The following is an 18,061-nucleotide window of genomic DNA, read 5'->3' on the forward strand; positions in this document are numbered from 1 at the left end:
CATGGAAGGGGTGGAGTGAGGGTGGGAGCAGGGCAGCGGGGGCGGGGATGGTCAGTGGTGCAGCCTTCGGGCCAATGTACTAGTCCTCATGTGGTCATTTGAGTTTGAGACCTGTGGTCTAGATGGCTTATATCTGAATTTTAATGAAGACCAACAGCAAACCTAAAAGACTGAATTAAAATGCCATGGGAATATTCAAAATCTCATTAAAAAGAGCAGGAGTACTTGTGGCACCTTGGAGACTAACACATTTATTTGAGCATAAGCTTTCGTGAGCTACAGTTCACTTCATCAGATGTAGCTCACAAAAGCTTATGGTCAAATAAATGTGTTAGTCTCTAAGGTGCCACAAGTCCTCCTGTTCTTTTTGCAAATATGGACAAACATGGCTGCTATTCTGACACCTGTCAAAATCTCATTGTATGCCTCTCTGCTCAACAGCTAAAGTGATGTTATGCTGCCACCTTGTGGCCATGGCTGATGCATGTTTGATTCAACACCAACAAATATTTCAGTCAGTTGAATTATTGTTTTAGCTAAACATTGAGATACATCTTTTCCTGCACGGATGTAACTGTATGCAGTGAATAGTCATATTGCATAGCATTCCATTGGTATGGCTGGATAATTTTTGAGACAGATGACTACCTTGAAAAATAACTAGAAAAAATTCCTGTTCACATCCAAGTGGAATAAAACCTTGGTTTATTCCCAGAATTCAAACTCCAGCATCACTGTAACATAGCTATTGTAACTAGGTGTTAGGCTCTGACCATTTGGTTTGTAGAATTTAGAAAGGGGCCTGGATCAAAATCTCAGATACAGATATTCCCAGGTTTCAATGAAATTAAGATCTAGATAAGGGATCGGCAACCTTTGGCATGTGGCCCATCAGGGTAAGCCCCTGGCAGGCCGGGATGGTTTGTTTACCTACAATGTCTGCAGGGTCAGCCGATCGCAGCTCCCACTGGCCGTGGTTCGCCATCCCAGGCCAATGGGGGCTGCGGGAAGAGGTGGCCCAGCCCGCACCGCTTCCCACGGCCCCCATTGGCCTGGAATGGTGAACTGTGGCCAGTGGAAGCTGCAGTTGGCTGAACCTGCAGACGTGGCAGGTAAACAAACCGGCCCGGCCCACCAGGGGCTTTCCCTGGCAGGCCAGGTGCCAAAAGTTGCTGATCCCTGATCCAGATCCAAACTTTGCAGCTTGGTCTCATCTCTAGTTTTCTGCCACATAAACTGTTAGAAATTTCCTTTCAATGTAGTCACTAAAAATCAAGTTTCAGAGTAGCAGCCGTGTTAGTCTGTATTCACAAAAAGAAAAGCAGTACTTGTGGCACCTTAGAGACTAACAAATTTATTAGAGCATAAGCTTTCGTGAGCTACAGCTCACTTCATCCGATGAAGTGAGCTGTAGCTCACAAAAGCTTATGCTCTAATAAATTTGTTAGTCTCTAAGGTGCCACAAGTACTGCTTTTCTTTTTACTAAAAATCAAGGCAACCCTCTCCAACCTCATTTCATATCTTAGTCTCTGAGCCTCATAATACTCCAGAGCACTCAGAATCTTCAGCTCCACAACAAAGTCCCTGTGGCAGGATCAGCTTCCACAGCACCCTTTTGTGCCCACTACAGCACTGCTCATCCTACCTCACTTTCCCTCTCTCTTTTCAATTTTCTGCAGCCACCTCCAGCATGGTCTTGTGCTGCAGTGACTTAGCCCTCTGACTAAGTCAAGTCACACCAGAGTTCCTCCCCTTCTGGGGTATCAAAATTCAAATATCACAAACTCAAAAAGGAGCGTCATCCACCCATCTCTTTGACCAGGCTCTGCCCTTCAGCTTCTAGGGTCTGTCTGTTCCAGAGGGCACTCACCTGGGTTCCCTGCTTCAGGCCTACATTCCCTCCAGGAGGCTTTGTCTGTCTACAGTCCAACTCAACTCCCTGGCACCAGCCAGCCTTCTCTCACTGAGTGAGAAGACAGAGATCTGCTCTCTTTCTCAATCAGCCCCCAACAGAGCCAGGTTCAGACCCTGTAATTCCTCCCTCCAGGCCTGACACCTACTGTAGGTTTAGCAGGGTGATGCTGATTGAGTCCACAGGATCTCATTAACCCCTTCTTGGCCAGTGGGGGGTTGGTACACGCCATTGCACTCCCTTTCACCTTCATGATACAACCACTCACATTGCACACCTCCAACTTTGCTAAATCATGTTCAGATGAGCAACTTGAACACCAACCTCAGAATTATTTTAGGAGGAAATAACACATTATTCACTCTGAAAGTAAAGGTATCTTTTAATGGTAAGATGTCTCAGCCGTACTGAGGTTGAAGGTAAGATTGTGGATTCAAGTATATCTTTGAGGAGTCAGCTGTATGCATTATGGTTAGTGGTATATAGGTTCCCTCTGTGGCTTATACCTGATTCATAAAAAAGTATATGAAAATTCCCATAATGTGCAATGCTATTCAAGGACAGGGTTGGGAGTGTGGGGATATAATTACTTCCCAGTTGCTGTTGTCTATTGGTTTTGAAGTATGAGCATCAATAACCATTAACATTTTATCCCACCAAATGTAACTGCAAATATCCTTCCTATCCGTATGTCTTATCCTCATCTTTATTATTATTATTCAGAATTTGGTATCACCCACAGTGTGCTACAAGCTTTCTAAATGCAGTTCAATTTACAGTTCTTTCTCTGAAAAAAGTACAATTTTAAAAATATCTTACAGTCTAAAAAGATTTTCAGAGATTTTTCAAAACTGTTCAGCTAAATAATATCCAGTCAGTGAGTTACCCACAGGTATCATCTATTTAATGTATTAGGAGCATCTCAATGGTATTTTTGTGCAAAGGTCAAAGTAATGAAGTCTGGCGATCTTTTAGAGACAGTAGTAGTATTTTTAAGCCCAGCAGTTGAAAGACTGCATATACACCTTCATTTTTAGTAACCCTGATTATATTTAGCACTGAAATATAATCACATGAGCAAAGGTAATGAGAACAGCAAAGAAAAATACCTTCTTTCTAGAGCAAATAAACACCAGAGGGCAGTGCAGTAAAACATTTCCTTCAGAAGCAACAGCTAATCCTTAAGAAACATAAACTGTTAAAAATAGTGGCTGTTCTTCAACAAAGGATCTTCAGGAACAGACTCCAACGAGAGACTGCTGAATTGGGATTAATTTGCAAACTGGATACAATTAACTTGGGCTTGAATGGAGACTGGGAGCGGATGGGTCATTACACAAAGTAAAACTATTTCCCCATGTTATTCCCCCCCCCACACACACACCCCACTGTTCCTCAGACGCTCAACTGCTGGAAATAGCCCACCTTGATTATCACTACAAAAGGTTTTCTTCCTCCTTCCCCCCCTCCTGCTGGTAATAGCCCATCTTAAGTGATCTCTCTCCTTACAATGTGTATGATAACACCCATTGTTTCATGTTCTCTGTGTATATAAATCTCCCCACTGTATTTTCCACTGAATCCATCCGATGAAGTGAGCTGTAGCTCACGTAAGCTAATGCTCAAATAAATTCGTTAGTCTCTAAGGTGCCACAAGTACTCCTTTTCTTTTTGCGAATACAGACTAACACGGCTGCTACTCTGAAACCTAAAAATAGTTTGAGATTGTTGAGTGGCCACTGGCTGTTCCATAGTTAAATTCGCAGCAAAGTTTCTGTTTAAACATCCTTCTAGTAGTGTGGGGCCCAAAACTGGACACAGTACTCCAGATGAGGCCTCACCGATGTCATATAGAGGGGAATGATTAAGTCCCTCGATCTGCTGGCAGTGCCTCTACTTATACAGCCCCAAATGCTGTTAGCCTTCTTGGCAACAAGGTCACACTGTTGACTAATATCCAGCTTCTCGTCTGCTGTAACCCCTAGGTCCTTTACTGCAGAACTGCTGCCTAGCCATTCAGTCCTAGTCTGTAGCAGTGCATGGGATTCTTCCCTCCTAAGTGCAGGATTCTGCACTTGTCCTTGTTGAACCTCATCAGATTTCTTTTGGCCCAATCCTCTAGTTTGTCTAGGTCCCTTTGTATCCTATCCCTACCGTCCAGCGAGTTTAGTGTTAATGAAAAGACTAGGGGTAGTGGCGGGGTAGCTAATGGCAACAAGGATATGGAGATAGAAATTACCACATCTGAGGTGGAAGTCAAACTCAAGCAGTTTAATGGGACTAAATGAGGGGACCCAGATAATCTCCATCCAAGAATATTAAAGGAACTGGCACATGAAATTGCAAGCCCAGTAGCAAGGATTTTTAATGAATCTGTAAACATGGAGGTCATACCCTGTAACTGGAGAATTGCTAATTACAGTTCCTATTTATAAGAAAGGAAGACAAAAGTGACCCAGGAAACTACAGGTCTGTTAATTTAACCTCAATTTTATGGAAGGTCTTGGAACAAATTTTGAAAGAAAAAGTAGTTAAGGACATGGAGGTGACTAGTAATTGGGATAAAACACAACTTGGTTTTACAAGATGTAGGTCGTGCCAGACTAACCTGATCTCTTTATTTGAGAAGATAACTGATTTTTTTAGACAAAGGAAATGCAGTAAATCTAATCTACCTGGATTTCAGTAAGGCATGTGATACAGTTCCAGATGGGAAATTATTAGTTAAATTGGAGAAGATGGGAATTAATACGAGAATTTAAAGGTGGATAAGGAACTGGTTGAAGGGGAGACTACAATGGATCAGACTTGAAAGAAGAACTCTCAGGCTGGAGGGAGGTTACTAGTGGAGTTCCTCAGGGATCGGTCTTGGGACCAATCTTTTATTAACATTTTTATTACTGACTTTGCACAAAAAGTGGAAATGTGCTAATAAAATTTGTGGATGACACAAAGCAGGGATGTTTTGCCAGTATGGAGGAGGACCAAAATATCATACAAGAAGATCTGGATGACCTTGTAAACTGGAGTAACAGAAATGGGTTGAACTTTAATAGTGCAAAGTGAAAGGTCATGCATTTAGGGCAGGGGTGGGCAAACTTTTTGGCCTGAGGGCCACATCTGGGTGGGGAAATTGTATGCAGGGCCATGAATGTAGGGCTGGAGCAGGCAGAGGATGGGTGTGGGGTGTACGAGAGGGCTGAGGGCAGGGGTACAGGGAGCGGCGCGGAGTGTGGGAGGGGGCTCAGGGCAGGGGGTTGAGGTACAGGAGGGGTGTGGCAGGGGGCTCAGGGTAGCAGGTTGGGGTGCAGGAGAGTTGTGGCAGGGGGCTCAGGGCAGGGCGTTGGGGTTCAGGAAGGGTTCGGGTTGCGAGCTCTGGCCCGGCGCCACTTACCTGGAGCGGCACCGGGGTGGCAGCAGCGCATAGTGGGCCAGGGCAGGCTCCCTGCCTGCTCTGGCCCCACTCCTCTCTCGGAAGCGGCCAGCACTGCATCCCTGTGGTCCCTGAGAGAGGGGGGCAAAGGGCTCCGCCCGCTGCCCTCGCCTGCGGGTACCTCCCCCGAAGCTCCCATTGGCCGCGGTTCTCCATTCCCAGCCAATGGGAGCTGCGGGGGGTGGTGCCTGCAGGCAAGGGTAGCGTGCGGAGTCCTCTTTCCCCCCTCCCCCCAGCACCTCCAGGGGCCACAGGGACGTGGTGCCAGCTGCTTCCAGGAGCAGCACAGGGCCTGTGGCATCATGGGGGTGGCTATCCCACAGGCCAGATCCAAAGCCCTGGCTGTAGTTTGCCCACCCCTGATTTAGGGACTAACAAGAATATTTGCTATAAGCTGAGATCGTATCAGTTGGAAGGGACAGAGGAGGAGAAAGACCTGGGTGTATGTTTGATCATAGGATGATTATGAGCCATCAGTGTGATGCGGCTCTGAAAAAGTCTCATGCAGTCAAAGGATGCAACACGCGGGGTATTTCCAGTATAGGTAGGAAAGTGTTAGTACCATTATACAAAGCACTGGTGAGACCTCATCTGAATACCACGTGCAATTCACGTGTTTAAGAAAGAATAATTCAAACTGGAACAGGTGCAGAGAAGGGCTGTTAGGATGATCTGAGGAATGGAAAACCTGAGACTCAGGTTTTGAGAGGAGACTCAGAGAGCTCTGAGGTGATCAGAGGAATGGAAAACCTACCTTATGAGAGGAGATTAAAGGAGCTTGGCTTGTTTAGCCTAACCAAATGAAGGCTGAGGGGAGATATGAGTGCTCTCTATAAATACATCAGAGGGACAAAATACCAGGAAGGGAGAGCCGTTGTTTAAGATAAGAGCCAATATGGAGACAAGAACAAATGGATATAAACTGGCCATCAACAAATTCAGGCTTGAAATTAGATGAGGTTCCTAACCATAAGGAGTGAAGTTCTGGAACAGCCTTCTAAGGAGAGCAGTGAGGGCAAATAACCTACCTGGCTACAAGATTGAGCTTGACAAGTTTATGGAGGGGATGGTATCATAGGACTGCCAACAATGGCATGTGGCCCGTCAGTGACTGCCAGTAGCAAAAATCCCCATTGGCCAAAGACAGGACACTAGATGTTGAGAACTCTGAGTTACTAGACAATTCTTTCCCAGGTATCTGCCTGGTGGGTTTTGCCCACATGCTCAGAGTCTAACTGATTGCCATTAAAGGGATCAGCAAGAAATTTTCCCCCAATCAGATAGACAGAGACCCTGGAGATTTTTTGCCTTCCTCTGCAGCATGGGGCATGGGTCTTGCAGATTTAAACTAGTATAAATGGTGAATTCTCTGCAACTTGAAGTCTTTAAACCATGATTTGAAGACTTCAGTAACTCAGCCAGAAGTTTGGAATCTATTACAGGAGTAAGGGCGTGAGGTTCTGTGACCTGCAATGGGCAGGAGGTGAGACTAGATCAGGGGTTCCCAAACGGGAACGGTGAACCGCAGCTACTAGGAGCTGCGAGTGGCCATACCTGTGGACGCTCAGGTAAACAAAGCATCTCGCGGCCCTCCAGGGGCTTACCCTGAACAAGCCACAAACCAAATTTGGGAACCCCTGAACTAGATGATCACAAAGATCCCTTTTGACCTTAAAGTCTATGAGTTTATAACATAATATTTTGAGTTAAGACCATTGGTTTAACTATCAAGCTAGTTAAGTTTCTATACTGTGCTCATCACCATACTTACCTCATTCTCTTAAAGACTCTAAATTTCCATAATATGTAAGGCAATGTACATCATACATCATCTTACAACATAAGCTGAATGAAAAAAGTAGTTTTAATGGCATTTTAGGTAGGAGGAGCAGCGCTCTAGTGGTTTATCAGTATCATTAAAAGCATGTGGAATTTAATCTATATATGTACAGCTGGGTATATTTTAATGGCGGTATTATTTATATATAAATAGCTCCTTTGATTCATTCTCTCTGATCCCTCTTTTTTTTAAAATGTCTTTGTTACCCTCAGTTCCTGCTTATTCTATAACTTTTGACTGCTGTACCAATTTCTTCAAAGTCTGTAATCTTCCTGTGGTCCTCTTTGTTCCATGCCCTAGACTCTGTTATCACTCTCCTTAACTCAGATATTAACTTTGCTAGCAAGGCCAGCAATTTTAGAATATATATAAATAAACCCACTGTTAAAATATTTATATATATAATAAAAAGAAATATGTTGAAAGGTTTCTAGGCCCTTTTCACTGCTGTGATCTCAACCCCCAGTGTTTTAAAAACTGAAATTGAAAACTGGCCACATTGTAATGTAGCACTGACCTTTTGGCTGTGCTGGGTTCTGTCCTATAGGGCTTCATAATCACTTTATTCTTCATAAGCACCTTGAACAAGTAATTGGTGTCTCCAGTATTCACCTCTTCCCTTTCATTGATGGTGAAAGTTTTAAGTCTGTACTTTGTCTCTTCCACAGTGGAATGACTCCAGTTTCTGTCCTTGGCTGCCTTCTCTTCTCAATTTATCTTCTGCCCAGTAGGATTTCTCATTTCTAGCTTCAACCTTGCCGATCACTTTTAAACAGCTGACATTCAAATAAATATCTCTGTTGACTCACTCTCTCTGATCCCTCTTTTTTTAAAAATCTCTTTGTTGCTCTCAGTTCTCTTAATTCCTGCTTATTCCATAACTTTTGAGTGCTATACCAATTTCTTCAAAATCTGTAATCTTCCTGTGGTCCTCTTTGTTCCATGCCTCAGACTCTGTTATCACTCTCCTTAACTTAGATATTAACTTTGCTAGCAAGGCCAGTAATTTTAGAATATAATTGTAGAATAGGAAAAGGCACCTTTCCTGCCATATATGCCCATAGATATTACATAATCAAATCCATTTTCTTGGGGACCATGCAGGATTATTCCCTGGGGCTGGTTGAAAAATCATATTTAATTTCCATGAAAAATGTCAAATAAAATGAACATTTTTTGTTTCAAAAAATTACTGAAATTTTTGATTCTTAAATGAAAAAGTCCAAATGCAATTAAATGAAGAAGTTGTTTGTTTTCTTCTCTTTTTTCCCCCTCTTTTTTTCCAGTGCATAAAAAATGGGGGGATGCTGAAAAGGGGGGGGTTTCAACATTCTTTTGCTCACATTTTCTTTTTTGTTGTTGTTGTTTTTTTCCTTGCCCAGTGGAGGAAAAGGAGGGAAAGCTAGAATTAAAAAACAGAGAAAGTTGAGGGAAAGAGTTTTTCCAGGTTTTAATTCCCACTTTCTTTCCCCTTTTTATTTTTGTCTCTTTTTTTCCCAGTAAGGGGGAAAAGGAAGAAAGGGGAAAAACTGAAAAACAAAATAAAATGAATCAAAAAATTCCCAGATAAAAAAAATCTGAAACTTTTGATTCAATCAAAAAGCCATTTTTCATCAAAAGTTTCCAGCAAAAATTTTGAGCCAATTCTGTTGTTCCTTTCAGTATATTATCTTGTGTTTTTAAAGTGCAAGGTAATGAGTATTCCAACACTTTCCTTTTGAGACTGTTCCACAGACTAATACCCCTCACTATCAGTAGAGCCCTGCAAATCAGCGGATATCCACAGACCATGTAAGAACATAAGAACACAAGAATGGCCATACTGGGTCAGACCAAAGGTCCATCCAGCCTAGTATCCTGTCTTCCAACAGTGGCCAATGCCAGGTGCCCCAGAGGGAGTGAACCTAACAGGTAATGATCAAATGATCTCTCTCCTGCCATCCATCTTCACCCTCTGACAAACAGAGGCTAGGGACACCATTCCTTACCCATCTTGGCTAATAGCCATTAATGGACTTAACCTCCGTGAATTTATCCAGTTCTCTTTTAAACCCTGTTATAGTCCTCGCCTTCACAACCTCCTCAGGCAAGGAGTTCCACAGGTTTATTGTGCGTTGAGTGAAGAAGAATTTCCTTTTATTTGTTTTAAACCTGCTGCCCATTCATTTCATTTGGTGGCCCCTACTTCTTATATTATGGGAACAAGTAAATAACTTTTCCTTATTCACTTTCTTCACATCACTCATGATTTTATATACCTCTATCATATCCCCCCTTAATCTCCTCTTTTCCAAGCTGAAAAGTCCTAGCCTCTTTAATCTTTCCTCATATGGGACTCGTTCCAAACCCCTAATCATTTTAGTTGCCCTTTTCTGAACTTTTTCTAATGCCAGTGTATCTTTTTTGAGATGAGGGACCACATCTCTATGCAGTGTTCAAGATGTGGGCATACTATGGATTTATATAAGGTCAATAAGATAGTCTCTGTCTTATTCTCAATCCCTTTTTAAATTATTCCTAACATCCCATTTGCTTTTTTGACTGCTGCTGTACACTGCGTAGACGTCTTCAGAGAACTATCCACAAGGAATCCAAGATCTTTCTCCTGATTAGTTGTAGCTAAATTAGCCCCCATCATATTGTATGTATAGTTGGGGTTATTTTTTCCAATGTGCATTACTTTACATGTGTGCGGGTCACAAATGTGCATACAAATTTTGTATCCGTGAAGGGCTCTAACTACCAGATAATTTTTTTCTGACATTTAGCCTAATTTTTTCCTGTCTCAGTTTCATTCCATTACTCTTCGTTATATCCATGTATCACACTAACTCCTCAGCATCCTTTGTATTCACAGCTTTAAATATTTTTAGTTTGTCTCCACTTTTTTGTCTCGTGGCCAAGCTACAGATATAAAACTCCACCTCAAAATCAGGTCTTTTAGGGCCACAGTAATTTCTATTGCTCTTCTTTGAACCTCATCCACTTTATCAACTTGACCCACCTTATGTCTTTTCTGACTTCTCTCTCACTAACCTTTTTCTTCCAAAACAATTGTGTTGCAATTGAACAGAGTAAATATGAGTCCCCTAGTAGGATATCCTGAGTATTTATTCCCCTTTATGGGCCTAATTTTCCTGCACCACTGAAATCAATGGGACTTTTGTCATTGATTTCAATGGGAGCAGGATCAATCCTTATGTGAATTATCTCCTTATTACCTTGATCACCTTGATCCTTGGTCCTTAAGCCCTCATATAGATTGTACAGATCATAACACGTCTTCCATTCTTCTCATATCGTGGCCTTCCTTCTCCATGTGCAGCCATGTCTTTTCACAATAAAATCTTCCCATCTTTTTGGAGGTCAGCTGAGTGGTCGTTTCAGTTCCTAGGGGTACCACTTGGCAACAGCTGCAGTCCATCGATTGTCAGTGAGCCTCGCTATATGCCCGGCCCATCGCATTTTACTATGCCTGCTCTCAAGGACGACGTCCTGCACTCCACTCTGCTGTCTGATCACTTCACTGAGGACTCAGTTGCTACAGATGTCAAATCAGAGACAGGGGCCAAAAACATCTGACGAGGCAATCTTGAAAGCAAACATTTCCAAGGAAGACTGGAGTCTTATAGATAACTGCAATGAGAATTATAAAAACTTCACTGATAAGTTGAGGCAATGAGTAAAATTAGCCGAGAAAGAAAGACTGAAAAGAATGAAGGGAATAATCTCGGAGGAAACGCTCTAAATGCTAGAGAAGTGGAGGAATATGAAGCGAAATGCTGGTGACAAACTTGAGTACTCCCTCCTCTGCAAGTTGATAAGAAGAAGACTAAAAGAGGACTTCGAGAAGTACCAAAATGAAAGGCTTTTAAAGATGACTGAAGATCGCAGAAGCCTCAAAAAAGACAAAAAGGAATTGACGCTGTACAGGTCAACAGTAATGGCCCTGAAGAACAGGGACGGAAAACTGTCAGTAATTGACAGAACAGAGATGGAAGCAGTCTGCAAAGATTTTTTACACCGAACTGTTCGCATCTCAGATAAATGTCCAAGTACCAACACTTCAACAGACCAACGAGCATTTACTCCCAGTCCTTGTCAGCGAAGTCTGACATGCAGTTCACCAAATGAAGGAGGGAAAAGCTCCAGGTAAAGATGGACTGACAATTGAAATGATAAGAGCTGGAGGCCTCTGGGAAACCCTTGCTCAGAGGTTTAGCTGTTACTTGGAAATGCAGAAGATACCATCTAGCTGGAAGGAGTCCAACACCATTCTGCTGTACAAGAAGAGCAATCGTGAAGATCTAAAGAACTATTGTTCAGTATGCCTTCCCTCACATATCTACAAGCTGTTCACCTTATTACCATTCTTATCATTTTGATGTTATGTGCCCGTAGTGTTTGAAACCTTTGCTTTTATGAAAAAAATTTATCTCATCAGCTTTATTGAACTCTTTCATAATCTTGAAAATTTGAAAGTCTACTTTTCTGCCCTTACCTTTCCAACAACAACAAAGGCCATCTTCATCAAAGGCTCAATCTTGCAATCTCATAGGAGATCCAAAAGAAATTACAGTTCCTGAGATCACTGATGACCAGCAATGGGTGTGGTTCCCTGTACAGAATTAGATGGCCCCAAATTCAGTAGAAATTATTGGGTGGCCAGATAACAAAGGACAAGCACAAGGGGACTTGTAAGTCCTTCCACATGATGGAGCACAGCTTTGTGGTGACTTTCTTCCTGGACTGTGTCTGTTCAGGTCATACTAAATGGGTCCACAAGCAATGCCTCATCTCCTTAGGAGTCAGCATGGTTTTTACTATTCTTCTGACTGGCCAAAATGTGAGTACATGGATGCCTGGATTGGTTAGAGCTATGGGTTCTGCACCTCAGTCCACGCAGGGAAAAGCCCTTTTTAATGTGGGCTTTATCCAGCTCCTTAGGGAGAAAAAATATCAGGACAATGTGCAATGCAGATTCCCTTCGTACCCTGTGTTCCTCCTGCTACTCTGATCTTTCTAACCCCTGTAGTATTTTTCATTTGATGTGAATGGTCTTTTCTGGGAGATGAATCTTTGGTTGAGGGTTCTGCACTGGCATAATAGTGTGGTTTTGCAGAACTGTAGTGTAGTAGCTAATTGAGATTGCAACTTATCTGGTGAGTGCACTGCTGCTTCGGAAATATTTATAAAATGGGATCAATTCTCAGTTCTTCACTGAGCTACATCCAGTCCTTGTTCTTTATTGTTATGTTTTCATGCTGACAGAGAAACATCATTGACCTTTTTCTAAGTGTTATAGCTCATCATCATGTTTCCTCATCTTGAACTGTTTGCCAGGTTATAAATTGACTCTGCATATCCTAATTTGAAATTATGATGGCATAATGTAATCCATTTTAAAAAAAACACTGTTTTGAATACCGAAGAAAAACTTTACAATATACACATGGCATTAGACTGAACCATGTCTCAAGGGCTCCCGCAATGAACAAAATAATTTGATTTATAGGCTCTTGTGTAGCAAAAGTATTGTTGATTCAGGTAGTTGGAGACTCATCTCTTCTCATGTGTTATTCTTGAGGTTCTACTAAGCTCGAAAGTAATTTTGGATTCAGTTTTATTGTTCTTGAGCCCAAGACAGTCCACTAAAAGTAATAACATTTTACACAGAGAAAATTAACTCTAATTATAATCCCTATGCAGGAAGTGTTTTATGCTATTCCATTTAGATTTGCCTTGCTTGTTTGACAATATTAGAGCTGGGCAGAATTTTTCAGACAAAAGTGTTTTTTACTGAAAAATGCAAGTTTGGGTTGACTGGAATATTTTGTGACTTCATGTCAAATTCACTGATGGTTTATGTCAAAAATGAAACAAAATAAATATTTCAAAAAAGGTAAAATATTTTGACTTTTTGATTCAAAATGACTCATTTAAAATTTTACTTCAGTTTTGTTTTTAAAAACTTAAAAAGCAATTAAAAACTTCAAGCAAATTGAAATGTTTCATTTTAAATCAAACAAAATGTTTCATTCAATCCAGAAACAAAATATTTTTGAGTTTCTCAGTTTGCTCAAAAATTATAATTTTGGGTTGACCTGAAACAATTTTTTAATTAATTTTCAGTTCAGCTATTAAACCAAAAACACAGCTATGTACACAGATTTAGTTATTTAACAGATGGTCCCATGCAGGCAGCAGACACTGAGAACTGGGAAAAAAGGAGGCGCTATATAAACCATGTTTTTTCTTGGTAACTTTGCAGAATTTTTCGTTGTGTTTGAAAATGTACTTACTAAAATCATTATTAACATTATAGATGGAGAATGGACTGCTTTGGTATCTGGCAATTGACATGTGGGGTTATTTTTTCCAAAATACAAGTACTGAGATTATGCTGTTTTCATTTACTTGAAGATTGTTGATATTTGATCATTTCTGTTAATATTTGACAGGTTTTTTCTATGTTGGTATCAGGAGCTTATTGAAGACGTATTTTTGTTAGTCTTCCTGTTCTTAGAAGAGGTTTTTACAGAATCACACAAATGTAGGGCTGGAAGGGACCTCGAGAGGTCATCTAGTCCAGCCCCCTGCACTGTGGCAGGACCAAGTAAACCTAGACCATCCCTGACAGTTGTTTTGTTCAATCTGTTCTTAAAAACCTCCTATGATTGGGGAGTCCATAATCTCCCTTGGATTCCATAATCTCCCTATTCCAGAGTTCAACTACCTGTATGTTTAGAAAGTTTTACCTAATGTCTAATCTAAATTTCCCTTGCTGCAGATTAGGCCCATTACTTCTTGTCCTACCTTCAGTGGACATGGAGAACAATTGATCAGTCCTCTGTATAATAGCTCTTGCCATATTTGAAGACTGTTATTAGGTCCTCTCTCAGTCTTTTCTCAAAATTAAATATGCACCATTTTTTAACCTTTCCCCGTGGTTCAGGTTTTCTGTAAACTGAGCATGTTTAGTCTTTAGTTTTGTAGACTATATTTGAAGATCACTTTTGTCAGACCTGTAATTGTCAGTCTATCTTCAAAATCCATAACAATTTCTAAAAACATTGTTCTCTTTGCAGAAAGAGAAGGTGCTTTCACCACAGATGCCAACATTCTCCAAGGATTAATCCCTTCATCCTTAAATTACACCAGCCTCTACTAATATCATGGGACCTGACGGTGGTTTCCTAAGCAGTGGACAACTTCATATCATTGTATGGGGAAGTTTGGCAGCTGTGACAACACTCTTGTTCCTTACTTTCCTCATCTTTCTGTGCTCCAGCTGTGACAGGTAAGACTCGGTGCATCAGGAGGCAATAAAGATAAAAAGAAGGAAATGTGACAGAGGGAGTCCTGTTGCATTTTTTGTTAAGGTATAAATAAAGGAAAATCCTACTCTCATCATAATATGCTCTCGTCAGTTCTAGGGTAAATATTTTGATGCTTTAAGTATAGCATGGATTGAAGTCATTTAATTTACAACCAAGTAGCAAGAATGGCTAAAATTACAAAAAATCCTAAAAATGGGCCACAAACCAAAGTAGTTTATTGGCCAGTTTTCTTCACATGAAATTGCAAGCCCAAATGCAAGGAGTGTTAATGAATCTGTGAATTTGGGGGTCAGACCCTATGACTCGAGAATTGCTAATATAGTACCTATTTTTAAAAAAGGGAAAAAAGTGACCCAGGAAACTACATGCCTGTTAGTTTGACCTCAATTGTATGCAAGGTCTTGGAACAAATTTTGAGAGAGAAAATAGTTAAGGCCATAGAGGTAAAGAGTAATTGGGATAAAATACAACATGGTTTTACAAAAGGTAGATCATGCAAGACCAACCTGATCTCTTTCACTGAGAAGATAACTGATGTTTTGTACAAAGGAAATGCAGTGGATCTAATCTACCTGCATTTCAGTAAGGCATTTGATACAGTTCCAGATGGGAAATTATTATTTAAATTGGAGATGATGGGGATTAATATGAGAATTGAAAGGTGGATAAGGAGCTGGTTAAAGGGGAGATTACAGTGGATCAGACTGAAAGGTGAACTTGTCAGGCTGGAGGGAGGTTACTAGTGGAATTCCTCAGGGTTCGGTCTTGGGACAAATCTAATTCAACATTTTCAGTAATGACCTTGGCACAAAAAGTGGAAGTGTGCTAATAAAATTTGTGGCTGACACAAAGTTGGGAGGTATTGCCAATATGAGCATAGGCGCTGACTCCGTCGGTGCTCCGGGGGCTGGAGCATACACAGGGAAAAATTAGTGGGTGCTCTGCACCCACTGGCAACCAAGCTCCCCTCACCCCATGCTCCAGCTCCTCCTCCTTCCCTGAGTGCGCCACGTCCCCGCTTCTCTGCCTACCTCCCTGCACTGCTTGCCTGGCCGCCACCAAACAGCTGTTTGGCAGCATTCGCAAGCTCTGGGTGGGAACGGGGAGGAGCAGGAACGTGGCGCGCTCAGGGAAGAGGTGGGGCTGGGGCAGGGATGTGGGAAAGGAGTTGGAATAGGGGCAGGAAGGGGGTGGAGTTGGGGTAGGGACTTTGGGGAAGGGGTTGGAATGGGGGCAGAGCCTCATGGAAGGGGTGGAGTGGGGGCGAGGGCAGACAGGAGGTTGAGCTCCCCCAGGAAAGAGGGGAAGTTGGTGTCTATGAATATGTGCAAGGACAGGAATATCCTACAAGAAGATCTGGATGACCTTGTAAATTGGAGTACTTTAATATTCAAAGTGCAAGGTCATGTATTTAGGGACTAATAACAAGAACTTTTGCTGTAAGCTGAGGACGCATCATTTGGAAGTGACAGAGGAGAAAGATCTAGGTGTATTGGTTGATCACAGGTTGACTGTGAGCCACCAATGTGATGCAGATGTGAAAAAGATTAATGCAAACCAATACATATCAGGCGAGGTATTTCCAGTAGAGACAGGGAAGTGGTAGTATCATTATACAAGACACTGGTGAGATCTCATCTGGAATAACATGTGTAATTCTGGTCTCACATGTTTAAGAAAGATTCATTCAAACTGAAACAGGTGCAGAGAAAGGCTACTGAGGTGATCAGAGGAATGGAAAACCTACCTTATGAGAGGAGATTAAAGGAGCTTGGCTTGTTTAGCCTAACCAAATGCAGGCTGAGAGGAGATATGATTGCTGTCTATAAATACATAAGAGGGAAAATACCAGGGAGGGAAAGGGATTATTTAAATTAAGTGCCAGTGTGGACACAAGAACAAATGGATAAAAACTGACCATCAACAAGTTCAAGCTTGAAATTTGATGAAGGCTTCTAACTAAGGCTGTCGATTAAGTGCAGTTAACTCACACATTAACTCACAAAATTAATCATGATTTAAAAAATTAATCGTGATTGATCTCTGTTTTAATCACACTGTTAAACAATAGAATACCAATTTAAATTTATCAAATATATTGGATGTTTTTCTTCATTTTCAAATATATTGTATACTGCGTTGTAATTGAAATCAAAGTGTATATTATTTATGATTCTAAATATTTCCACTGTAAAAATTATAAACAAAAGAAATAGTATTTTTCAGTTCACCGCATACAAGTACTGCAGTGCAATCTCTCTGTTGTGAAAGTGCAACTTACAAATGTAGAAATTTTTTTGTTACATAACCGCACACAAAAACAAAACAATGTACAACTTCAGAGCCTACAAGTCCACTCAGTCCTACTTCTCGTTCAGCCAATCGCCAAGACAAAGAGGTTTGTTTACATTTACAGGAGATAATGCTCCCTCTTCTTATTTACAATGTCACCAGAAAGTGAGAACAGGCATTTGCATGGCACTTTTGTAGCTGGTATTACAAGGTATTTACGTGCCAGATAGGCTCAACATTCGTTTGCCCCTTCATGCTTCAGCCACCATTCCAGAGGACATGCTTCCATGCTGATGATGCTCGTTAAAAAAAAGTGTTAATTAAATTCGTGATTGAACTCCCGGGGGGAGAATTATATGTCCCCTGCTCTGTTTTACCCACATTCTGCCATATATTTAATGTTATAGCAGTCTCAGATGATGACTCAGCACATGTTGTTCATTTTAAGAACACTTTAACTGCAGATTTGACAAAACACAAAGGAGGTACCAACGTGAGATTTCTAAAGATAGCTATAGCACTCAACCCAAGGTTTAAGAATCTGAAGTGCCTTCCAAAATCTGGAGCATGCTCTCAGAAGTTTTAAAAGAGCAACACTCTGATATGTTTCAGAGTAGCAGCCGTGTTAGTCTGTATTCGCAAAAAGAAAAGGAGTACTTGTGGCATCTTAGAGACTAACAAATTTATTTGAGCATAAGCTTTCGTGAGCTACAGCTCACTTCATCGGATGCATTTGGTGGAAAATACAGTAGGGAGATTTATATACACACACAGAGAACATGAAACAATGGGTTTTATCATACACACTGTAAGGAGAGTGATCACTTAAGATGAGCCATCACCACCAGCAGGGGGGGAAAGGAGGAAAACCTTTCATGGTGACAAGCAAGGTTGGCTATTTCCAGCAGTTAACAAGAATATCTGAGGAACAGTGGGGAGTGGGGTGGGGGGGAGAAATACCATGGGGAAATAGTTTTACTTTGTGTAATGACTCATCCATTCCCAGTCTCTATTCAAGCCTAAGTTAATTGTATCCAGTTTGCAAATTAATTCCAATTCAGCAGTCTCTCGTTGGAGTCTGTTTTTGAAGTTTTTTTGTTGAAGGATAGCCACCCTCAGGTCTGTAATCGAGTGACCGGAGAGATTGAAGTGTTCTCCGACTGGTTTTTGAATGTTATAATTCTTGACATCTGATTTGTGTGCATTTATTCTTTTACGTAGAGACTGTCCAGTTTGACCAATG

The 18,061-nt window shown here is 41.3% G+C and overlaps 1 protein-coding gene across 5 annotated transcripts in view; it reads left to right on the forward strand.

The window, feature by feature from the left end:
- The window catches only part of PAG1 (phosphoprotein membrane anchor with glycosphingolipid microdomains 1), a 191,241-nt gene that overhangs the window by 131,478 nt on the left and 41,702 nt on the right, over window positions 1-18,061 (forward strand). For all 5 annotated transcript variants that reach the window (XR_006278747.1, XM_043507679.1, XM_038392916.2 and 2 more), the window contains one exon: window positions 14,275-14,486. Coding sequence is in view for 4 of the 5 variants with exons in the window: in XM_043507679.1 (XP_043363614.1) it covers window positions 14,362-14,486 (125 nt within the window). In the remaining variant the exon portion in view is untranslated. The remainder of the gene's footprint in view (window positions 1-14,274; window positions 14,487-18,061) is intronic.

Source organism: Dermochelys coriacea, chromosome 2 (genome assembly GCF_009764565.3).
Source record: "Dermochelys coriacea isolate rDerCor1 chromosome 2, rDerCor1.pri.v4, whole genome shotgun sequence".
Classification (NCBI taxonomy): domain Eukaryota; kingdom Metazoa; phylum Chordata; order Testudines; family Dermochelyidae; genus Dermochelys; species Dermochelys coriacea.